General features: G+C 41.6%; 1 protein-coding gene across 1 annotated transcript; it reads right to left on the bottom strand.

Annotated features, from left to right (window-relative positions):
* Window positions 1-5,803: 5,803 nt before the first annotated feature.
* LOC122646656 (ubiquinol oxidase 2, mitochondrial-like) lies at window positions 5,804-7,667 on the bottom strand. Its single transcript, XM_043840246.1, has 4 exons — window positions 7,245-7,667; window positions 6,982-7,110; window positions 6,321-6,809; window positions 5,804-5,932 (listed from the first exon to the last, which is right to left on the bottom strand). Exons 1-4 carry the CDS (start codon window positions 7,599-7,601, stop codon window positions 5,873-5,875), a joined length of 1,035 nt encoding a protein of 344 aa, XP_043696181.1. The 5' UTR covers window positions 7,602-7,667; the 3' UTR covers window positions 5,804-5,872.
* Window positions 7,668-26,120: the final 18,453 nt, after the last annotated feature.

Raw genomic sequence — 26,120 nt, 5'->3', positions numbered from 1 at the left:
AAGTTTAGACTCATAGAGGGAGTCCTACACCGTGGGTTGATCCTCCAGAAAGACTTAGCAAACCGTACTCGAGGACTCTTGTTCTTATGATTTAACCTAGATGACAGATACGCCCATAGGAATATAAATGTAATTCTTGAATTTTTGCCTATGAATTTGTGTGGTATATGTGTGTATATATATATATATATATAGATATGTCCCTTAAGACCTTGGACTTGTGTGGCTAGAGTGATTCTCTGCCACTACAAGTATGACCTTACCTAGGCCTTATTGTGATCACCTAGTTGAATTTGGACCCTTGGTCATGTTGATCACAGGTTAGTAGTAAATGGACTTAGTAATGACTGGGTAAATTAATTAGCATAAGTTGACTTAGACCTACCATAGAGGGTTGTTTGGCTCTCGAAAGAGAACCATAAAGGACTTTTTCACTATGAGATGGGTTTATAGACCTTGAAAGTTGAAACTAAAGGATACAACAAGACCTTCTCCAACGACAGCTATGAATGGAGTAATGGGTCACCAAATGCGTTCCCTCCATGTTGGGAGTGAACAATAGGAGATTTCATCAATATTCTAAATCATTTTAGAGCTGGGAGAGGTAATGAGATAACCAGAAGTGAAAGCATTCAGAGTGTGAACCCTATAGTGAGGACTGGACAGGTTGAGTCCTGTAACCCAAGTGTGACCAAAGTTGTGAGGGTCAGAATGGTGCCCTATGCACTAGACTAAACCACTAGGAACAAGAAAGTTCCCTAGATTTTAGAGTAAGTGATATCCTTTGACCTACTGGTATATTATGACCACCAGCTCTAAAAGTTAAAATTGAGCTAGGGCATTGTAGATCACACCCCTATGGTAATGTGACAATGTGAGGAAGAGAAGTATAGAACCGGACCTGCTATGTCAATTAGACACTACCTTACCTCAACCCGACCTTGACTTAACTCCAGTAGTGGGTATTTGGAGGTATTGTTGTTCAGCAAGCCTTCGCCTTGAGACCCAGGTCACCTCAAATTTTGAGGACAAAATTTTTAATAAGGTTGGGGGGATGTTACACCCGCACCCTAAATATCCCCTTATACCCCGGGGCAATTCAGACTCTACCCAACGGGTAATGCCTTATCACCATGGTCAACACTGATGACCTTAAACTAAAAATACTATAATGAGAATCCCCTCGAAGATCTGGAAGTGTGGGCCAAAGCCCCACCATTTTCCTTGAAGTTTGGGCCATGACAGTAGCACCGGAGTCACGAACGGACTCACTGTTACTGAATCCGCTCGAGGATCCGTCCGTGTTGTCATCAGTATTTTTGGGTTATTTTCCCTGTAGGACCCACACCCTCATGTTCCGGACACCTTAATTGAACCCTTGGACTATGTGGACCCCTACCTTTGCCATGGATTGGTTATTTGGGCCATGAACGTGGGCCCACAAGGCCTAACTTAAGTAATTAATGGGTTTCATAGACCCTAGCCTAGACCAACCAAGACCTAAGGGCTAATAGGCCTAAGTGAGGTTTGAACCCAACCCAAATAGACCCTAACTACCTAAATAGACCTAAGGGCCATGACTTGGACCAAACATGGCCTAATGCCTAACTCAAACCCATTTTAAGCCTTAGGGATTAAAACACATCCTATGGACCCCTAACCAAACACACCCTAAGGACCCTTTTACCCCCTTAAAACTAAAAGAATCCCTCCCATTCACTTATCTCTCCCCCTCCCCAAAACCGTGGAGGAGAAGAGAGAAGAAAAGGAGAAGAAGGAGGAAGAAAGTGGGAAGAAGTAGGAGTGGAAGAGGAATGAGAGGGGAAGGGAAGAAGATGGGAGCTATGCCAAAATGGCTAGTTGCCCCACATCTCCTTCTCTTGCTGACCGGACCAAGAAGGAAGAAGAAGGTGAAGGAGAAGAGATGGAAAGGAAGGGAGGAGATCATGAAGGCTCACCTAGCCTCGGACTCCACTCCTCCATTGGAGGATCTCACCAAGGTAAGCTCCCCAAACCTGGTTCTCCCCTTTTTCTCTTTGATTTTGGTAGAATCCTTGAGCTTGGACTGACCTAGAGTTCCATTTGGGACTCAAGTTAGAGCTCTAATGGAGCTGACCTAGGTCTGGTTTGAACCCCTTGGTGCTGTAATTGCAACCATTGTTGGTGAACCTTGGTTTTGGATTTGGAAACCCAACCCTTAGACCTCATTTGAGACCAATCCTTGTGGATCTTAAATCCATGAGCTTAAGCCTAGGTCCTAATGACCCTAGGAATGCTTAGACACCCCTCCCCTGTTCTTGAGATACAAAGGGGATCCAAGCTCCAAGCTGGAGCTGAAACTCCTTGAAATCTCGAAAGAGACTGCAGGCGGACGAACGATCGAATCCATCTATCGTGGTACCGCCCGTCAGTCCGTCCAGTGTAAACCCTGTGTAATGGCTTGAGCGGATTAAGGCACAGATTCACTTTGCTTGCCTCTGCCCGGGGCCTGTTCCTCTTGGGTCTGTCTCAGGAATCGAACGGATGCAGGGAAGGACCCAAGAAGCACATCCGCCCTGGGATCTGCTCCCTTTTATGATTGCCTCAGGTGTCGAACGGATGCACGATCGGATTCAACTAAGAAGTTCCACTCGTGGGTCCGCTCGCTCTGCTTTTACCTTTTGGCTTGGACGGAGTCAGGGGTGGATTCACCTCTGCTGAGACCGCCCGTGAGGCCGCTCATGCTGTCTTGGTTGAAACTTGATTTTAACCTTGGGGCCTAGCATGGGACCCTTCTATACTTGTTTTAATACTTTCTTTTGTATGGTAGGCTGGTGCACCGGTGAGATTCATGTGAACCACACCGGATGACACCCGATGCTCGGGGAGATTCATGTCAATCACGCCGACTGACACCCAAGTTAGGTGAGTGGGTTCTGGGTGACTTTGTTGGGTTTGAATATTATATAATTGTTAATATTGAGCATGCTATGGTATATTTATAAGCATGGTGCGCATTGCATTTTATTCAATTGTGAACAGTTGAGAATGTGATAGTATCCTCACCATTGTATCGGGCTACGGTGCCGGGTGTGCTGATATCGGAGCCCCGGCCAATTTATTTAAATTATGAAAACTGTTGTATGTCATCCTGAACTGTATGTGTCGTGCCATGCTAGTACCCGGGTACTAAATGGAATGGGACTTTGATGTACCCAGAATACCTCTCAGAACGATAGGACCTGCATATAGTATATCTGTGGCTAGGATGCTTATTCCCTTATGCTACGACCTTTGCCAACAGGGATTTATGTGTTAGATAGTCTGAGCACCTGCGGTCTGTGGAGGTGGGAGAGGCCAGGGCAGGGGTAGTGATGGCTATCGGGGTTTGCCACTGGGTGGTCATGATGGCTTCTACCGGCGCAGGTCCCCTCATTATAATTGAGGTCTCACTGGGATGATAGGATAAGTGACCCTTAGTATTTTTCGAGTTATCACAATAGCATATACTTAATCGATAAATTTGTGTGTTAGGTGAAAAATGAATCTAACATTAGCATGCATCATTCTATTCGATATTGATTGTGTGATGTGTGCGCATTCCCCTTTGCTCCCTCACTAGCTAGTGTAGCTAACCCCGTTGTACAAGCTCTTTTTAGTTTATATGCAGATAGCCTCTTGACGAGCACCATTGGATGCAAATCAAGTGGATTTGTTGACCGTGGCTTGGATGTAGATGTACACCCAAGGATTTGTGCCCTTGGGCAACTATTTATCTGTTTAATTTCTGTATTCATTCCATAACCATGTATTAAACTATATGTTTACTTATTAGGAGAGATTAAATGGTTACGAACCCTGTTAATGTACTATGTGTTATCATTAGAATACCGATGCTCTATAATTTCACATATTTGAATTTAATTTTGCTTCCGCTAACTCTATGATTGGAACGATTTATTCCTTTCGGTACGTTCATTTCTGTCGTCATAATGTGATGACAGGGTGGACTTTGGCTCGGGGCACTGCATCTGTGATCCTGGTAGGTGTTGGGATGATGTGTGATTGTCCCAGTCATACCCCTATTTGGCAAACTATCTTACATCGGGATAGGGGTGTGACATTATGTGTACTTACCTTTATGTCCTGAAATCAACATTTCTAGTGACATACAATGTAACAATCATATGAACAAGATGTCTGGTCCTATCCTTAGTTGAGAACCATTTTGGGTAAAAACCCATAAAACAAACTTATAAGCCCATAATTGAATTCATGCAATAATAATAAACTAAAATTAAATTATTTCAAATTAACCGGGTTTAATGGACACAATCTAGCAATAACTGTGTATGTTAGGGTTGCAACTGGGTCGAGTTGGGCCAGGCCTGTTATAATCCCAACCCAACCACCCAAGCCCGGCCCGGCCCTGACTCAAGGTCAAAAATATCCAACCCTAACCCGCCATCATGTTCAGACCCAGCTGACCCTGATTGCCCTACCCATGGGGTGGGGGGGGGAGGGAGATGCATGGGCTGGCCAAGCTAGGAAGAAGAAGATAGGGTCGGTTGGGCTAGGCGGAGCTCAGCCCGAGGCCTCAACCCTGGCCCGGCCCAACCCGACCCTGACTTAGTGTCAGAAATTCCCAACCCCCACCCTCAGGGCTAGAATATCTCAACCCAAGTACTGTTCGGGCTCAGGGCAGGGTCAGGCCGGGGGCCAAACTTGCACCGCTAGTGTTTGCTTTAGCCTTTACTCTTTCCCAATGTCCTTACATTTAAGAAAATGGTAAAATTAAGTTTGTTTGTGGTAAGAGGATGTGGAACATTTTGTATTTTTTTATGTAGGTAATTGTTTGGCTCTTTTTCGGTCACTCAAAATAATTGGTCTACCGTCTGATCGGTCAACCGTAAAGGGTGATATGTCATAGAGAGCGCAAGTGTTCCAGAGTCTACAAGACTCAAGATTTGAGGGGAAATTGTGTGTTTCTGACTTCTAACCAGGAGATGTGAATTCTCCTCCTGCCTTGATTGCTCCAATGACTTTAAATTATAAAGACCAAATTGCAATGCATAAAGAAAAGAACAATCACAATACCAAATGATAGACTTGAAGGAAAACCAATAATTTCTAATGATTTCGATACTAATATATCCACAAAACATACCATCGAGGGAGAATAAAAAAACGAACTTGATGGATAGAATGACCGCAATGGTCAGAGAGAGTTACACTAAGAAAATAAAAATTACGCTAAAGGAAAGTAAAGATAAGTAAATAACATGTGTTTTGATTGATCTAGAGATCGCTTTTTCTTTTGAATTTTGGCATTAATACTTTGCAAAGGCGATGTGGGAGTTTTTAACCATCCCCTCTTAGAGGTTACAAGAACCGTTTACTCCCATGTTTCCTTTGATGGTCCCCAATCCTAGTAGTGTTAGTTACTAGGTGCTTCTGCGGTTGTAACCGTCCTAGCTCCACTAACTTCCTTTTTTTGTAGGGGAATCAGCCTGTTGATCGATCTCCTTTATTGCTCGAATTACATCAGTCTATCATTACCAATTAATTGGTGATTTTAGGGTGTAAACAGTAATATATTACTTTTCTATCATCAAAAATGAAAAGGTAAAATTAAGCAAAAGACAGTGATGAAGTAATAATAAACAGAATTTATTAATTAATATATATAGTTTACAACAAGTATTTTTTTTATGCATTTTTTTTACAACAAGTAGTTGTACATAAAAAAACACATAACAGAGCCATATTAATTGGAAGAAAATACTATGCTTCAATATCACATTAAATAAAAAAAAAAAATGACAATGCTTCAACCATTCTACTGTGTAATTTTTTCCTTCTAAATTCGGTGTTGGCCTTCCATAGCAATACTTTAGTGATATCCAAGTGGAGCAGGGGCTTCCTTTAGTTCATGTCCTTGGTAGTGTATGTCCTGCACCATGCCAATTAAAACAAATCATCTGTTAGTCTCAAGTCTATCTATAATTACAAGATTAAGTTTCCCTCCACTGATAGAGGGCGGTTCACCCACTATTCTTGGGTTCACAAACCCCTCCTAAAGTTTTAATATGTAACCAAGATACCTATTTTCGCCCTCTCCGATTCCACGATCCCATTCATCGTGGCTAGAAGGAAACTTGATCGATTATTATATACCCAAATAAAGCCATTCAGGTTGCACATCATCATAACCATGACCATCTCATCAGCAACTATTATCCAAATCATAGATACATGCCACGTGTGTATAATCTAAATTAAGACAATTCTTCCCCTTAAAAAAACAGTACAACAAGGGAGGCCAACTCCAAGATCCTTACCGATGCGAAATGGTTAACGTCACGATGATGCGCCTCATCAGCCCTCACAACTATCACGACATCACGGAGTGTGGAGTCCGGTGGCATCTGCCAGTAATCGATGGCGATTGCAGGTGCTGGTACATTCTCAATATTACCCTTATCAAGTTCTTTCAAGAACTCGGTGTACGAGTGAATCGCTTCTTCTTCCAAGTATCCAACGACTCGGTGAGCGAACTTGGGAGAGATCATGTAACCCAAGAAGTAAGCATTGAAGAACACTCCTTGAACTGTGAAGACAAGAGCTCGTTCATACCACCTTGGCTGAGAAACCTCCATGAACGTCAAGAGGTGCATTCGTTCGTTCTCTGCTTCTTCTAAAAGAGCTCTAATCCATCCTCCGCTGTGTTCGAATTTCCTAAGAGACTTGCAGTGCAAAAGCATTCCTCCAACCATACCTGGCACGGCTGCCACTGTTTCAAGCATCATAGCCCGGCAACCGTATCGTGTCTGTAGTAAGAGAAAGCTCAAGTTTAGAACTATAGATTAAAGACTCCCAACATCTTCTTAGTTGACTCGGAATGAAACTCGTCCGAGTTTAGGAAATACAATTTTAGTTCTGTCCTTACAAAATAAAATTTATTTCTGTCTAAAAAAAATAAAGAAAACCAACCAACCATACCTGGAAAAAGAGATCGGTTGGGTATCGAAGAACCTTGACAGTCCAGTAAGCTAATTTATCCAAGAAAGTAGTTGGGACGTGGTGTTTCTTCAGATCGATCGAAAGATTCGCTTTGTACGTCTCCCATGGCTTTACCATAACAAAATAAATAATTTTCACAATTAAATAAAAGAGCTGAAATGACAAAAATGCCCGTTCCATTATCTTTCGAAGGACGGACCGGTAAAAAAAAATTAAAAACAAAGAAGCAGCATGTAACATACCCTGAAGCAGCTCCACTTCCACTTCGTGCCATCCTCCTTAGTAATCTTGGAAGGAGCTATGCCCCAGTAGCTAGTGATCGCCTTCTCCTCCGGTTCACCCCCGGCAGAACGGGTTTTCATTTCTTTTTCTTCCCCTTCCTTGTGTAAGGCCAATGTACTTCCATGCCGTACACCAACCGCTGGAAACCTGACCCAGGCCACACTGGTTCGAGCTGGCATGACGGTTGTAGTTGTATGGAAGAAACTAGAAGTTCCGGTTAGAATCTCAGTAGCCGGTTCGTTTAGGGTTGCCGTGGAAAAGAATCGTGGTCCAACCTGCTTTAGCAGCTGACCGGCCATCCTTGAACCCCTCATCATCTCTGTTGCAGAACCCAAACGCAAATCCTAATTACTGAGGAACGGAGAGCCAAAGAAGAACGATAAGAAAAATACGGTAACAAAAAAGATATTGGAAAACGTCTCAGGCAAGCTTTTTGGAGTTTTGTTTTGATGACTACGACGGTGTAAGCTATGGTATGGAGGAGGGTTTATTTGGCTTGAGGTTTGCTTAGGCGCACCTGACATTTCGTTTTAAGGGAAGGCTTGGGCGTTTCTTAGGTTGACACATGGCAGAAGGATATTTGGCAGAGGTAGTCTTACTTGTCGTGGTCATTATTTAGGACTTTTTATAAATGTGAGACCCACTTAAACAGAGTCCGGAAAATATCCCCTCCAAGAACCACGATAGTTCTGGAGCGTTCTTTATAACGAAAATAGCCCTTTGAGAAGGGTATCTAAGGGTAAATGCCGGGGTGTTTTTGTAAAATCAGTTATTTATAGCTGACAGGAATCACAAGACTCAGTGAGGCGGCGAGAGAAGAGAAAAAGATTGTGTAACAAAAGACTTTTGTTTTCTAACGAGAAAAAAATGAAAAGACTTGACTTGGGCGTCAAGTCTTTCTTTGTCTAAGCGCATTTGATTCGGTGTTTTCACCAAATTCTCATAAAAGTTTGTTCTAGAGCATTAATTATTAGGTGAAAAAAAAATTTCTAATCGGCCAGTCAAAATTCAAATACGATAACTTTTTGAGGCAATTACAATCCTACATTTAGCCTATATTTATTGAAATTATCCTACTTTAAACTTTTTTTCTGACATTATCATGCTTTTAAAATTTTACATCTCCTTCTATCCTTATGTTTTTTAATACTTAGATTGTCCTTCTTTTTCACCTTTTAACCTGTTAAATCATGGGAAAAAAATCTCTGTCCAGGAGTGTGGCCTACGCCAGCACTCCCATGATTCTATCTCTTTCATTCCCATGTGAAAAGACACATTTGCCCCCTTATTTTAAGGAGGAGAGAGATAGACACATGGGAGTACTGGCGTAGGCCACACTCCCAGACAGAAAACTGCTTCCCATCTATTTAACCTACCATTCATCTTCTATTTTTTACTATTTTATCATTAAAATAGTAAAAAATGAAAGCACCCACTCACTTCTATCTCTCGTTTTTTACTCCATTCAATTTTTTTGTGTTTTTTCTTCAATCTTTCTATTTAATTACTTTTTTATTCAACATTTCATCTTTGTCGTTCTTCTTCGAACAGATCATGGTTCTAAGTATCGATATCGTATTGCCCGTATCAGACGATATGTATCGATTTTGCTAGTCACTGATACCGATACTATATCGGTAGCACGATACGGAAAAGGAGTAAAATGGCTAGAAAACTCATTTTTTAACGAGATTCAGGGGTAATTTTGCCCCATACAGCTGATCCAGGTTGATACCATATTGGTATCGTATCAGGTTTGTAGGTTACCTATACTTATTCTGATTCCGTGAATAGATTGACTTTCTTCAAAGCACCCCACTTCTCTCTCTTCCTCTTTTTATTCAATTTACTTTTTACTATTTTTGAAGAGAGTCAATCTATTCCATGATTTGAATGCACGGTATCAGAAAGGGTATCAGTAACCTGCAAAACCGATACGATATTGATACTGTATCGGCTGTATCGAGCAAAATTACCCTTGAATCTCCTTAAAAATGAGTTTTTTTTTACCATTTTACCCCCTTGTCCATACTGTGCTACCAATACGGTATCGGTATCGGTGACTAGCAAAATCGATATGTCTTACCTGATACGCTACCGATACTTAGAACTATGATTTGTTCGACAAAGAACGATGAAGATGAGATGTTGAATAAAAAATTAATTAAATAAAAAAATTGAAGAAAAATGGAGTTAAAAAAGGGAGAGAAGAATAAGTGGGTGGGTGCTTTCATTTTTTTCTATTTTAATGACAAAAATAGTAGAAAGTAGAAGATGAATGGCAGGTTAAATAGATTCGCAAGTTACTAGGTGAAAAGGAAGGGCAATCTGGGTATTTAAAAATATGAAGGTAGAAGGAGATTTAAAAATTTAAAAACAAAATAGTTTCAGAAAAAAAGTTAAAAGTAAGATAATTTTAGTAAATATAGGCTAAATGTAGGGTAGTGATAGTAATTGCCCTTAACTTTTTTTTGTCTTGGTCATAAAATACACTGTTCGAATTGCGAATTCCAGCCGGCAAATTGTACTGCTTTCGTAATTTTAATATATATATATATATATATATATATATATATATATATATGTTTTTTGTAAGAAATAATAATTTTAATACTTTTATTTTTTTTTTGGTAAAATAGTAATTTTAATACTTAGTCCTCAAAGAAATGAGAGAGCATGTAATGATGTAAAGATACAATGAACATGTTAAAGCTTCCAACATTTTTTTTTTTTTTTGGAAGAAATTAAAGCTTCCAATATACACCCCCAAAAAAAATTGGGAGAATTTAAGGGAGAAATCAGAATTGAATGTTGACTGCCATGGGCTGTGATACGTACGTATTGGAAAAGTCAATTTTGATTTTCAGTTGTCATTATTGTCCGCTTCTGTTAAACTTTGACAAGGGGGAGGGGGGGGATTGTTGACAATAATTAAGGGAGAAAGTCGAGGGAGGGGGGGAGGAGAAAACAACCGTATGTTGTGAGGTTTTCTTTAGGGATGTTCGACATGTGTCATAGAAAAATTCAACGGTTGGCTTTTCATGACATGCTTATGTTGGTAGTTTCCATTGGCCTTGACTCTCTCTCTCTCCTCTCTCCACTCTTTCCTCAAAACCACTCTTGTCTCTCCTCTCTCCTCTCTCCACTCTATCCTCAAAACCACTCTCAATGGAAACCTCTCTCCACGTAAGTAATTTTTCAATGAAACTGCAACTCTCTCCTCCCTCACGTCTCTCTCCTCTCTCACGTCTCCTCTCTCTCTCCTCTATCTCGGCTCCACTACAGGTACTCCAATATGTGTTTATGTTTTTGTTTTCTTTTTTTTTTTTTTTTTTTCAAAAAACATTTCTGATTGTTGGTTTTACCTGTATGAATAAATAATAATTTCATGTATTAGCAGGTTGCCATAGTTGAGAAGGAAAGCCATGCTAATAACTTCGCAACCTGCTAATACATGAAATTATTATTTATTCATACAAGTAAAACCAACAAACAGAAACATTTTTTGAAAAAAAAAAAACACAAACACATATTGGAGTACCTGTAGTGGAGCTTGACTGATCAATCGTCACTCTTCTCGGGAGTTTTATGGAGGGCCGAGAGTGAACAGTTGCAGATGCCTGAGAGAGGAGAGAGACGAGATAGACGAGAGAGAGCGCCTGGTTGAGGAGATAGAGGAGAGAGAGAGAGGAGAGAGACGAGAGAGAGGAGACGTGAGACTGTGAGAGTTATAGTTTCTCAGTGAAACTGCTTACGTGGAGAGAGGTTTCCATTGAGAGTGGTTTTGAGGATAGAGTGGAGAGAGGAGAGAGAAGAGTGGTTTTGAGGAAAGAGTGGAGGGAGGAGAGAGAGAGAGACTCAAGTTCAATGGAAACTACCAACATAAACATGTCATGAAAAGCCAGCCGTTGGATTTTTCTGTGACACATGTCGAACATCTCTGAAGGGAACCTCACAACCGTATGGGTGAGGGAACCTTAGAGGAAAAAAATCCTCATGGGGGGGTATCCACCTATTTTTATGTGCTTCATTTTCCGCCTGCTCCATTTTCTCAAGTTCTTCTAATAGAGGGGGTGAACCCCATCTGGGCAATGTGTTTAGGCAGAGGTAGGGTGGTCATTTTTACCCCCTCTATTAGAGAAACTTGGAGAAATGGACCTGCCCAAGAAATGGAGCAGATAAAGGTCTGTATGCACCCTGTGTCAGACTTAGTAATGGTGAAATGATCGCCCCACCCCCATGAAGGTCATAATGAATGTTGTCACACGCGCTAGGGTCACGGTCCCTCCTAGAATTCTTGCCATTGATTCATTATGAAATCTGATTTTTATTTTCTATTTTTTGAAAAAAAAAGGCTACCAAGTTGTGTACGTGGCTCCTGCGTCAACATGAGAGCCAATGGGAGCATATGCACAAGCATCTAACACAGTGGACTCATGGGTGTAGGATGGTCATTTCACCCTCCCTATTTCTGGGCATAGGGGCCGTGCAATTTGGCAGTGATCCCCCACCCTTTTTTGAGTAAAAATTAAACATAAGAAACACATAGTCGTTGGGTTGTAAGCCTCTTAGCTCCTTTTTATGCTGGTATATCTAGAGATCCAGAAATGATCTTATCCATAATAGATCCAGCTCCTCCCCTATGGAGGTTAGTAACAAAGCCATTAAAGGAGAGATGGAATTTGCTGAAGCTTTATCGAATGCTACCCCAGTAAGCCAACAAACCGATTGCCTTCCTCCTCCTCCACAAGTCTGGTCACCTCCGTCGGCAGGTTACTTCAAATTAAACTGTGATGCTTCATTCTCTTCGGAAGGAAAGAAGGTGGGTGTTGGCTTTATCATCCAAAATTCTATTGGCGAACCTTTAGTTGCAATTTCCTCTCCGACCTCCTTTCAATCGACTCTCCAAGGAGAGGCTCTGGCCATAAGAGCAGGAATCCTTCAACCAATTGCAGACGGATACGAGATCTTAATGGTCGAATCTGATTTTAAGAATCTGGTAACCATTCTTCAAGATGATAGCAAGATTCCCCTGATTGAGAATCAGCCAATTGTTCAAGATATCCGCTTCATAGTCCCATATTTGCTGGGCTGCTCTTTTGCTTTTATTCCAAGCTGTATCTAACAAAACAGAGAAGACAACAGTGTTTTCTAAGGCTTTCTCAATAGAGAAGCTCTTTGTGAATTACTCTATATATAGAACTGTACAAAAGACTAGTTACAAATGTAGGGTCAGATCTAACTAAAAAGAATCGGTTAGTTACAGATGTAGGGCTCTCCGTAGATAAAGAATGAAGAGAGAAATCAGCTGAACCATGTGAGTGATCTTCAGACGAATGTTCTGGAGTCTGATGTTGCTTTTGTGTAGGCTCTGTTGATGTAGGCTTTGAGTTGTGATGGTTGATGACGTGGTCCACTGAGGTGTCTGTCCCATTACTCCCCCTCAAACTGAGCTGGGACTTAGAAGCCAAGCCCAGTTTGGAGCAAAGAGTGTGAAAGATGGAGCGTGGGAGGGGTTTAGTGAACAGGTCAGCTAGTTGGTGGTGGGAGGGAACAAATCGTGTGACCAAATTTCCAAGGGCTACTTTCTCATGCACAAAATGATAGTCCAGCTCGATGTGTTTGGTTCGAGTATGGAAAATAGGGTTGATAGTGAGGTGTAAGGCACTGATATTATCACAGAATAAAATGGGAGGTTGAGACTGATAAATGCCAACATCATGAAGGAGAAAAGAGAGCCATGTTAATTCAGCTGTTGCAGAGGCCATAGCCTGACATTCAGCCTCCGCACTCGACCGAGCCATAGTAGGTTGTTTCTTGGCACTCCAAGATATACAATTGGAACCCAAGAAGGTACAAAAGCCAGAGGCTGATCACCTGGTAGTGGGGCAACCTGCCCAATCTGAATCAGCAAATGTATAAAGAGAAAAAGAGCTGCGACGAAGGATGCGAAGTCCATGATCAAGAGTGCCATGTATATGTCGCAGAATTCGCTTAATGATTTGGGTTGTGCATATGCTGGCAAACAGTATTAATAGAGTAGGAAAGATCAGGTCAAGAAAGAGTGAGGTACTGGAGAGTCCCAACGATACTGCGGTATAGGGAAGGGTCAGAAAAAGGTTCAGCATCATCAGGAGCAGGGGAAGCCTTGGTGGCCAGAGGAGTAGAGATTGGTTTGATGTGGGCCACATGGCAGCACTCTAGAAGATCTTGAGCATATTTACTTTGAGATATGAAAAGGCCATCTGGGGTCTGAGTTACCTCTATGTCGAGGAAGTAGTGAAGACTACCAAGGTCTATCATGGAGAAAATAGAATTCAATTGTGAAATGAGATGAGAAAGCAAAGAGTTGTCACTTCCTGTGAGAACAATATCATCTACGTAGAGAAGTAAGATGAGAGTATGGCCATTATGATGGTAGACAAAGAGAGAAGAGTCATAAGTACTACAAATGAAACCACAGGTAAGGAGGAAATGACTGAACCGATCATACCAAGCACGCGGGGCTTGCTTGAGGCCATAGAGGGCCCTCTTGAGACAACAGACATGAGCTGGATGAGCAGTATCAACAAAACCAGGAGGCTGGGACATGTAAACTGGCGTGGCATGATAACCATGGAGGAACGCATTCTTAACTTTGAGTTGACGCAAAGGCCAGCCTTTCACAGTGGCTATAGTGAGAACCAGCCGAATAGAACTGGGCTTAATAACTGGACTGAAGGTCTCTATAAAATCAATACCAGGCTATTGAAGGAAGCCTTTCGTAATAAGACGTGCTTTGAGTTGCTCAAGACTACCATCAGCACAAAGTTTAGTTTTAAAAACCCACCGGCACCCAACAATGTTCTGTGATGGAGAAGAAGGAACCAGGTCCCATGTACTATTGTTGTGTAAGGCCTGAATTTCTTCCACCATAGTCGACCTCCATCCATCGTGTTGGAGAGCTGATTTGATTGGCTTTGGCTCAGTAGGAATAGATGAAGCAACCAGGGCATATTTTGGATTAGGCTTGAATATTCCATGTTTGCTGCACATGACAATACCCATAATATCTGCAGCAGGAACAATAACATTGTGAATGGGAGGAGAAGACTCAATGGGTGTGAGTTGAGGCAGCAAGGGTGATTCCTGCTAGTCTGAATTATCTTGTGGATCAGCAGAAGAGCTTGGGATAGCAATGTGAGTGTGAGGCCCAGAAAGAATTATAGGTGATTAAGTAAGAATGGGCTATAGTGAACTATGTGGTGGCTCAAGTAGAAGTTCTTTGTTAGTGTGAGTTGTAGAACAACCCACTAAAGTGGGCTGGATAACATGAGTAACTGGGCTTGAACAAATGATGTCATCATGGGCCTTTGCTGTATTAGGTTGAGCACTCTTGGGCTGCATGGAATCTGTGAATGGTAATGAAGTTGTTGTTTGAGAAGGGCATGAAGAAGTAGTATCATCATGGGCCTCCACTAAGTTGGGCTGAGCACTCTTGGGCTGCATAAAAGTTGTTGTTTGAGAAGGGCCCGAATAAGTATTATAAGTAGTGTCATCATGGGCCTCCACTAAGTTGGGCTGAACACGAGTGGGTTGCACTGGATCTGAAGGTTCCTCTGTAGGATTCTCCCATTCACTGAAATAACTGATATCACCTATAATAGGAGCAAGAGAAACATCAATAGAGCCCTGTTTCAATGGAAAGAAGGATTCATTGAACACCACATGGCGAGATATGTAGACGCAACCAGATGGCATATGAAGACATCGATATCCCTTATGGTGGCTGTTGTACCCCAAAAAGATGCATGGCAAAGACCTTGGCTCAAACTTATTATTGGTAGTATACCTTATATGAGGAAAACATTGAGAGCCAAAGGTTTGCAGCATAGTATAGTCTGGCTTTTTACCAAAGAGAGCATGCAGTGGTGTATCCATGTGAAGGAGCTTGGTTGGTTGCCTATTAATCAAGAATACGGCAGTGGTAAACGCCTCTACCCAATAGCGACGGGGAAGACAAGTATGGTATAACATAGCCAATCCTAATTCGACAATATGTCGATGTTTGCATTCAGCTACGCAATTCTGTTCTGGAGTGCCAGGGCACGAGAAGTGATGAAGGATGCCATGTGTCTGGAGAGGGCGGTTAAAAGCCTTATCACTAAACTCACTGCCTCCATCTGACTGAAGCACCTTTATAGGACAATTGAATTATTTTTCAACCATGTTGTGAAAGATAACAAGCTGTGAGATAAAATCTGATTTCTTCTTAAGTGGATAAATCCAACTATATCAAGAAAAATCATCAACAAAAAGAGCATAGTATCTGTATTTCTAAACTGAGGTAACAGGGGCTGGTCCCCAGAGATCACAATGAACCCTCTGTAGAGGTGCTGTACTTTGAATAAAAGAAGAAACAAATGGTAATTTTGAACTTTTGCTTAACTAACAACTAGAACAAAAATGAGCTTTCTTATTTGAAAGGGTAATAGCTCCAATAGAGGCAAGATACTCAGTAACTCATCCTTGTGGCCTTGTGGATGCCCCAAATGGTGATGCCACACATCTACTGTTGTAATCTTGAATCGATTGGAGAAATTTGCAGAGAATGAAGATCCATCAAGAACATATAATCCACCAGCTTGCCTACTCCCCGATGCTAGAGTTGTCTTGGTCATTTGATCCTTAATCACAAAGCCAGTCTTATTAAATTCCACAAAACATGGGTAATCTGTAGTTAACTTGGAAATAGATAGTAAGTTCTTCTTAATAGAAGGAACGACAAGAACATTCTTCAAAGGAAGAGTATAAGAACTAGAACCAATATTACCCTCACCACAGTAAGTAATAGGAAGCAAAGTACCATTTCCAACCATGACCTTATCATTTCCCTTGTAAGGAACTAAGTCATGAAGATTACCTGTTGAACTGGTCATGTGTGCATTTGCACCAGAGTCAGGGAACCATTCTGAGTCCTGATTGTCCGAGAGATGGATAGCAGCAAGGGCATTTGGAACATCATCAGCTTGAACACTGTCATTGAAACGATCCTAGCACTTCAAAGCACTATGGTCTAGCTTTCTATGGATCTGACAGAAGAGTTGTCGACCCTGATTCTACCTAGAATTTCCAGTTGGAGATCCATGATTTGGATACTAATTATGGTGTTGTTTAGGTGCTGTTCCACCTGTTTGAGTCTCACCACTAGACAGAGGAATCGTTCCTCCAAATTTGATCCCAGTTTTGTCATCAGATCTGGGCTGATACTGTGATCCATTAGAAGTCTGGGTAAACCCCCTGCCTTTAGAGGAGAAGGTTCCATCATTCTTAGGCTTTAAGCCATGATTGTTGAAAGTCTTAGCACCAAAGAAAGCCAGATTGGTGTCAGTGACCTCTCGAGAAGTCTGATTGCTCTTGTTACGCAACTCATGACTCTGTAACAGAGGAATCACTTCTGAATAACAGGGAACAGGAGGCTTAAGCATAGTGGTAGCAAAAGCCTCATAACCAGGCCCTAAATTAGTAAGTAAAGAAAATACCTTACGCTGGTCTGGTATGGGCTTACCAATGGCATTCAATTGATCACAGATCGACTTGAATTGGATAAGATACTCAGAGTTTGAACTCATGTGCCTCAGACGTCTGAGAGAAGGCTTCAACAAGAGCTTTCCACAGATCCTTCGAGTTCTTCACTCCAACAGCATAACCGAGCACATCATCGAAAAGTGTTGTCGTAATCCAGGCCTTGACGAGCCTGTCAATACGAATCCAGGATGTATAGTCTGGATTTGGAACTTGTTTGCCATCAGAAGTGATTTTCGATGCTAGAGAGCTGATTTCTCCAGTGATAAAACCATAGAGATCTTGACTCTCAAGGAACAACATCATTTGAGTCTCCCACAGAAGAAAATTAGTAGCTGTAAGCTTGATCAAGACGAAATTGGTGATGGTTAGAGTAGAAGGGTAAGGGAAAGCCATGGCGTGGGAACTTTCTCCCTTGGACTACTCTGATACCACAACGAAACAAAGGAGACAACGGTGTTTTATAAGGCTTTCTCAATAGAGAAGCTCTCTATGAATTACTCTATATATAGAACTGTACAAAAGACTAGTTACAAATGTAAGGTCAGATCTAACTAAAAAGAATCAGTTAGTTACAGATGTAGGGCTCTCCATAGATAAAGAATGAAGAGAGAAATCAGCTAAACCATGTGAGTGACCTTCAGGTAAACCATGTGAGTGATCTTCAGACGAATGTTTTGGAGTCTGATGTTGCTTTTGTGTAGGCTCTGCTGATGTAGGCTTTCAGCTGTGATGGTTGATGACGTGGTCCACTGAGGTGTTTGAGGTGTCTGTCCCATTAGTATCAACCTCGTAGTTGATACATTGGCTAGGAAGGCCTCGGCTATAGAGTATGATTCGTGTTGGCTTGCTTTCGCCCCATGGCTTATCCAACTTTGTAATCAGGATGTCATGAGTCCTTCATACTCTAATCAATAAAGATCTTTCTACCAAAAAAAAAGAAAAGGTTATAAGCCTCAATCGATCATGGAATGGAGCTAAGACAAATTTTTAAACATATCATCAATAGTGCCTTCCTAGCTAGGGAGTCTGGTAAAGTATTAATCTCCCTAGGAATATATTGGAAATTAAAAACACTGAAATAAGAGGACAAGTAAAATATGTCCTCTACCACAAGTTGTACAACTATAGGAACATTTAGATTATGTGCTTGTGGCATACACACAGAATTCTTTGCAATTCGTTTACACTATCTTCCGTTCCAAGCTGTCAGACAGTGCTTCAGTAAATCACATTTGATAGCCATCACCTCACCAATGGAATGTTGTCGAAGATGTTGGTTTCGATTTTGCCAAATAGGATTAGCCATTGTGATCTCTGATCAAAATCCTAAGTCCCCCTTTGTGTTGGTCTCGACTCCAAGCTACATCGTGCCTCACACACTCCTCTCCATGAGCTACATATGTTAAATAGGCGGAATACCGACCTATAGATCACCAATGGCCCAATCATTTTTCCCCAAACGTCTGACGGCATAAATCCTTTCTCCTCCCTGCTAGCACATTTCAGCGACATTGCTGACCCTGTCCTCAACCAAATCTCCTGCTTGTCCCAGCCTGACCTAACAAATATCCTACTTGCAATCATACCACATCTTTCCAATGTTTCCTTATCAAATCCAGATCACCCCACTCTGAGCCAAACCGGAACAAACAAAATCATTGAACCTCTATCCAGCCTTACCCAAGTAAGTCCATATAATCTAGGCCCATCAAACTCTGAGTTAAACCCAGCCCAATACCCTTTCCTATCTCAAGCCCAGCATCTTAACCAAGGCCCACCCCTATTTGGTAATGACCTCCCCCAAGCTCTCAACCCATCATCTACCCCCCAATCATGAACCAACCACAATTTCCCTTACCTCCTACAGAGAAGGGTATTGGAGAATAGCCTTGTTCCACCCCTGATATTAAGTCTCGTACCTCTACAGAACCCAGAACCTCCAAGCAACGTTTAGCCAATTCGGCTTAGCAGATGACAACAACTAGGAAGAAGCTGAAGAGTATTGAGGAACTCCGTAACCCTCAGCCCCTCACAATTCAGGAAGTGGAGCCTTTTTTAATGTACAATCCCGTGGATGCTATCGATGCACAGGTCCACGGGCAGCAATGAAAATCCTTAGCTGGAACTGTAGAGGGCTAGGGAGACCCCTTACAGTTCAAGCCCTTGGTGGTTTCTTAGTCTCTGACTCCCCAGACATCATGTTTTTAATGGAAACAAAATGTAAGGGTACTAAGTTGAACAAAATCATGAGGAAAATTAGAATGCAAAATAGTTTCTCGGTTCCCCCAGTAGGCAATTCAGGGGATTTGTGCATCTTCTGGAAAGACACTATTCAGCTCCCTGTTCTCTCCTCCAGCGACAGATTTATTGGTTGCTTGGTCTCTAAATCCGATTGCCTAGATTTCTACATGACTCTGTTTATGGGGATCCCATACGTTCTCAAAGATAAAAAGTGTGGGACTCCTTCATGGAATTAAGCAACAGTAGGGAGGGGATATGGCTTGCTATGGAGATTTCAATTCTTTCTTATCGTGGCATGAAAAAGAATGAGGTAATTGCAAGGGTAGTAGAGATCTTTTTAGCTTTCATCATATGGTGGAAGCTTGCCAATTATTGGATTTGGGTGCTCAGGGTCCAGTTTTCACCTGGAACAATAAAAGATTGGAAGGGGCAAACATTAGAATAAGGCATGACTGAGCCCTTTCAAATGGGGAGTGGAGACTGAGATTCCCAAAAGCTATGGTCTTCTCTAAAGCTTCTATAGGCTCTGATCACTCACCCATCTTGATTAATACTGATGGCCAGCCCTCAAAAGGCCCACGCCCTTTTTGGTTACAATCGATGTGGCTTCGACACCCGGAATGTAGCCAGGTGACTCCATCTAGTTGGATTGCTCCATCACAAGGTAAACCTTCCTCTGTTTTACAAAAGAAATTGGTGAATTTAAAGGACAATCTTAACCATTGGAATAGAGTTAGCTTTAGACATGTTCAGAATTCCATTGCTAGGATGAAGGAATAGCTCGCCGACCTCCAAGGCCTTCCATTAGCTGAGGCCTCTCCTAAAGAAGAGCTAGAAATTTTCAAAAGACTTGAGGAGCTTATGGCATATGAAGAAGAACTGTGGAAACAAAAATCCAGAATCGACTGGCTTAAGCAAGGGGATAAGAACACAACTTTCTTCCATGCGGCTACTACCATAAGGTGCCAACAAAACCGCATTCTTAAGATCAAGCTCCCATCTGGAGCCTGGTCAAATTCAGAGGCTGAGATCTATAAAAGTTTTGCCGAGCAGTATGAGAACCTGTTTACATCTGAGGGTATTGATGAGGGTGCCCTCTCCTCTGTGTTGGACTGTATTGAGCCTTGTATCTCAACAGCAGAAAATGAGGCTTTCTGTGCTGTTCCTTTAGCTGATGAGGTAAAAAAAAGTCCTCTTTGCGATGGCTCCTCATAAAGCTCCAGGTGAGGATGGCTTTCCCCCCTGTTTTTTCAAAGGTTTTGGGACCTCATACATGAGAACCTCTGCACCTTTATTTTGGCTGTCTTCTCTTTAGGATCCCTGCCATCCTCTTTCAACATTACTTTGATCTACCTAATTCCCAAAATTGGGAAACCAGAAGAGCTTGACCATTATAGACCTATCAGTCTATAGTGTGGTGGTTAAAGTCCTTACCAAGATCCTTGCCAACTGCTTGAAGAGTGTCCTACCCCAGCTGATATCTCCTTCTCAGTCGACGTTTGTCCCTAGTAGACACATCTCATATAATAACTACACTGCACATGAGGTGTTCCACTATGTCAATAAAAAGAAAAAGGGGAAGAAGAAATTGGTTACTCTCAAGCTCGACCTGAAGAGGGCATATGACCGTGTTGAGTGGCAATTCCTTCAAGGTTTGCTTGATAGGTTGGGCTTCAACAAAATGGAAGTTAAGCTTATCATGAATAGCGTTACCTTTGTGAGTTATTCCCTTCTTATTAATGGGGCTGTTAGATGCTCAATCAAGCCTACTTGGGGAATCCGCTAGGGAGACCCACTGTCCCCTGCTTTATTTTTGATCTGTGCTCAAGCCTTTAGTGCTATTCTGGAAAAAGGGGAGGCTGAGGGAAGAATCAGAGGCATCCAAGTTCAAAACAGGGGGAAAGCGATTTCACACCTTCTTTTTGCAGATGATTGCCTAATTTTTTCAGAGGTGAAACTTCAGGAGTTGCATAATGTGAAGGAGGTGATTGATACATATTGTAAAGCCAGTGGCCAGCTTACAAACTCAAAGAAATCAAGTTTATGCTTTAGCCTAAATACGCCTCCGCGTATTAAAAGGTGGTTCTCAAGAATCTTCAAGTTTCCCTATGGAGATGGTCCCTCAAAGTATCTGGGATTACCATCTATTATTGGAGTAAAGAAGACTGATCTGTTCCATAACCTTAATGATCCCATTGCTGGATAGATGGATGGCTGGGCAAAGAGTTACCTCTCATATGCAGGCAGAGAAGTCCTCCTTTAGGCTTCAGCCATGCCTACCTCGAGCTATGCTGCATCCCACTTCAAGGTTCCCAATTCTTTCCATTCAAAGACTAGGAGGATGGCTGCAAACTTCTACTAGGGAGGAAAGGGGGATAGCTCTAAACTACATTGGTTATCTTGGGACAAGGTATGTCATTCAAAACAAAGAGGGGGCATAGGTTTCAGGGATCCAGCTTTACAAAATAAGGCCCTCTTTGCTAAGGCGGCATTGATGCTCTGGTTTGAACCAGATTCTCCTTTTGGCCTGTTTATGAAAAATGTGTACTTCCCTTAGTGCTCTTTCTTGGAAGCAAAGCTAGGTAACTGCCCTTCATGGGGTTAGAGGAGTTTACTTGAAGGAAGAAAAGTTCTTATGGAAGGGCTGACCTGAAAATTGGGAAGGGTGAAAATGAGAGCATATGGAGAGATAAGTGGATCACTACCTTTCAAGGGGGTATGCTCCCTCAGCCTATTGAGCCTCCATCCTCACCTTAATGGGTCTCGGATTTACTCTCAAAGGAGAATGGTAGATGGAATGTTGCTTTGTTAAATACTCTATTTAGTAAGGAGATCTCGAAGACAATACAAAAAATCCAAATCCCTCTTTTTCCAAAAGAAGACAGGTTGGTTTGGGGGGCAGAAAAGAATAGGAAGTTTTCTGTCAAATCGGCCTTTCACTTCCTTCAAAATTTGGAAGATGAGAAGAACTCCCAATCGACTTCCTATGTCAGCAGATGGGAGAGTACTCCTAAAGAAGTATGGCAGCGTATTTGGAACTGTAATACCCTCCCAAAAATTCGAGATTTGATATGGAGAGCCACTACTGATGGGGTGGCCTCAGGAGAAGGCATGATCAAGAGTATCACCTCAGACTCCCAATGTCTACGGTGTGGAGAAGTGCTCGAGTCTGTTGACAACATCTTCCTGTACTGTTCCTTTTCACATGTAGTATGGTTCAGCTGTCCTCTTTCTGCTAAACCGCCAAGTTGTCCATCCTTCAAACTCTCAAATTGGATTAAGCATTGGGGCAGCATGTGTAAGGATAGGAAATCAGTGGGACGAAAGCTTGAATGCTTGGCTAGCTTCTTGGTTTGGTATCTCTGGAAGGCAAGGAACGATCTGGTCTTTGGGAAGAAAGTTTGGTCACCATCTGATGTCATCACAGGGGCTATGAGTGCCACATTAGAGTTTTTATCCTGCTGCTCTCACATTGGGCAAGGCCCCTATGCTGCCTCTACAAAGAAAGACCTTGCTTCTCAATGGTTCCCCCCTCCGGCACCTTTTTAGAAAATAAATTGTGATGCTTCATTGAACCAGCAAAAGAACAAAGCGAGTATTGGCTTTGTCATTTGTAACCAACTGGGTTTTCCTTGTTTGGCCAAGTCTACTCCATTTCTCTTTAGTGATATTGAGGAAGGGGAAGCGTTGGCCTTAAGGGAAGGTCTGTTGGAAGGTATTGCTCTTGCTGTCGACCATCTCTTGTTGGAATCCAATAACAAGAATGTCATCTCCTACATACAACAACAGGAGAAGTTGGTTCCTTTATCTGTGGAGCCGATCATTGAGGACATTAGAATCCTAAGTTCCTCTATCTTGGATTGTAAGTTCTCCTTTGTTCCTAGGAAAGCCAACTCTATGGCTGATTACCTAGCCCGGAAGGCCCTGTCTATGCCGTGCATGACAGTTTGGCCAAACTCCACTCCGTGGTTGGTTGAAACTTCAGTTTCTTCCATCATATGTAATTCACATGCTTATCAATAGATTATCCTTTACTAAAACAAGAAAAGTAATTAATTTGTAGAAAGGAGGAGGGGGAGGCGTCCATAAATGGTTCCACCCTCTAAGATCCATAAGAAGTGTTCATTGGACGAGTAGCTAGTGATGATGACTATGCTTGTAGGAATTATGACTGGGCCTGCTATGTCTTACCAAAAAAAAAAAAATGGGCTTGCTATGCTACCTCAATGACTCTAGTAGTAGGCCCATTCTCATTATGTCATGTGGACAAATAATGTAGTTTATTTCAACCATTGGATGGAGATGACAATATTTGGACCAACAACGTGTCAAATTCATACTCAAATTCAACTATATACCCCCTTACATATGTCCATATATCCCCATGTGAACCATAGCTATTTAATTCACTGAATAATTTGTGAATTATTCGATTGATCTGAATAATATTATTCAGTCGAATCTTAACCAAAACCAATTATTCGGAAAAGTTCATGATATTTTCAAACCTTTTATAAAAATCTCGAATAATTCGTACTGATCTGAGTTGCATGTGAATAATTTGGTAGTTATTAAAAGGGTAGGTATCCATTTATTTATTTATTTATTAAAATAAAAATCAGAAAAACTCCATTTATGATTTTAGGGGGTATGGTTTTTCACACTTCAACTTCAACTCTTTAGTCTTCATCCTTCAACCATTCTTCGTTCATAATAGGGACTGAGGGTCAAGGACTCGCAAGAGCAATTGAGAGCGAAGAGGAGTTGAGGACCATCCACCATTGCAATGTGCAATCCGATGACTCAGGAGTCAGGTAACGCCCTACTACTCCATCCTCTGTCTCGCCCCCAGTTCTAATTGACTCATTTTCAACTCTGTATCATTATGATTGAGGATCTAGCTAGTGGATGTTCCCATCATATGACTGGTAAGTCTAATTATTCTGCATCATTATGATCTAGATAGTAGATGTTCCCATCATATTAAGAATTTTATTCTTAATGTAATTCTATTGCACTCATTATTAGATCCCTAAACAAGACTAATCAGAGTTGTGGTCAAATAAAGAGGGTCATTAAGTGGTTTTAGGAGTCCTATGTGGGCTGGCTTTAGTGTGGGTATTTAGATTCCTACTGGGACTATGATGAGAGAGGCACTATAGGAAATAAAATAAAAAGATAGCTAGGTCCCCCCTCTAGCTCATCACAATTATTATTCTCAATCTAAAGGGGGAGTGCATTCTGGAAAGAGAAGGAGATATTCAGTGTTCATAATCCCTATTGCATACGGTATTTTCATCAAGCCAGCGATCTTTGGGAATAGAGGGAAAACACCTTGGTCTTTTATTTTCCGCTGCTATTATTACTATGGATTCGAAATAAGGTTAATGGTTCTACCTTTAACCCTTTATTATTTGTTTATTGTGTTCTTGAACGGCCTATGGAGATCCTGTTTATTTGGTTTCTGTCCTTATTAGGTATAAACAATCTAACATGTGATATCAGAGCCGCCATACCACAGATAATAAATCAAGTATGGAATCGAATTTTTGTTTCGAATGAAGAATTTTAGCATTTTTTTCACATTTTGGGAAAACTCATATGGACCTTTTGGACACTGCTAGAATTTTTGTCCACTTAAAGTTCAAATGAAGCATATAGAGAGGTAGAGCTTGGAAAAATGAGAAGATTGATGGGTGGATTGCCATCGGATGTGCCCTCACACACCGACGAAACCCGTGAGTGTTCTCACTCTCCAATGAAGTTTAAAAAAAATAACAATTAATTTCTTGGGTTTGCTTGTAAACATCATAGGACAACTAACATGCTCCATCGGGTCAGGTCGACCCGTTAGAGGTAGAGCTAGGAAAAATGAGAAGATTGATGGGTGGATCGCCATCGGCAGCCATCGGACGCGCCCTCAAGCACCGACGAAACCCGTGACTGATCTCACTCTCCGATGAAGTTTAAAAAAAAATAACAATTAATTTTTGGGGTTTGCTATTGTGCACTTGTAAACGTCATAGGACAACTAACATGCTCCATCGGGTCAGGTCGACCCGTTTCCAGACCCATTGACCCAGTTCGGGTTTATCCTAACCGGGTTTGGCTGAAATGAAGCGAACTACTCGGGCCGGACCAGAATGGTTGAACCGAGCGTAGACTGAACCAAAACCAAGCCCAACCAGAACTAACCTAGACCCAACATGTGGGCGAGTGTGGCCTGGCCAGGGCATGTGATGCTCGCGAGCTACCATGCCTGCGATCTTTAGCCGACGTGTGGAGCGTTCGATTTGGCCTACTATTATTAACAGATTTATAGGCATGTTTTGTATTAATTTTAAGACATTTAAGCCCCTTCTCATAAGTTATAAAATTACACAAATTGAATAAGGATGTGAGTAATTTTGGTAAATCATAGAGCGGGTTTCATGGGTTCAACAGGATGCAACCATTAAAGCGACCTTCTTTGCTGGATTTGTGAAACACCGGTCTCATAGGGATGTCCTTCAATTTAATGTATGGTCATACACCCAAAGGTGGTAATCATGTGTTGGTACTTGAAGGGGGTACATACACAGCATGCAATGAGAATTGACTGACCCTAGAAAGTTTACACACCCAAAGGTTATCAATTTTTTAAAGTTGAAATATTCCTATGGCTGCTAGAATGTTGGGATTTTTACAATTGCATGCTGGGAATTCAACCCAAAGGTGTTTTCACAATGATGTGTGTACAATTCTCTTTTGATTAGCTTATATGGTTTTAAAGCTATGTCTTACTTGCATCACACTGATTAATATATTGTTCATTGTTTAAAATTTCAATTACCTTTTCTGTCAATAATAACATGGTCACTATTGAGATTCTTACTAGGTCAAATTTTAAGAAGTGGAAAGAGGACATTATGTTTTCCATGGAAATGACAGATGTGCACACGTCCTTTGTTATGGATAAACAATTGGACCTTATTATTGATGGTACTAAGGATGAAAAATTTGTACATGCTATATGGGAAAAGAGTAAT

The sequence above is a fragment of the Telopea speciosissima genome, chromosome 11 (genome assembly GCF_018873765.1).
Source record: "Telopea speciosissima isolate NSW1024214 ecotype Mountain lineage chromosome 11, Tspe_v1, whole genome shotgun sequence".
NCBI lineage: Eukaryota > Viridiplantae > Streptophyta > Magnoliopsida > Proteales > Proteaceae > Telopea > Telopea speciosissima.
Note: the sequence above shows the minus strand (reverse complement) of the source record. Positions and strands in the feature narration are given on the sequence as shown.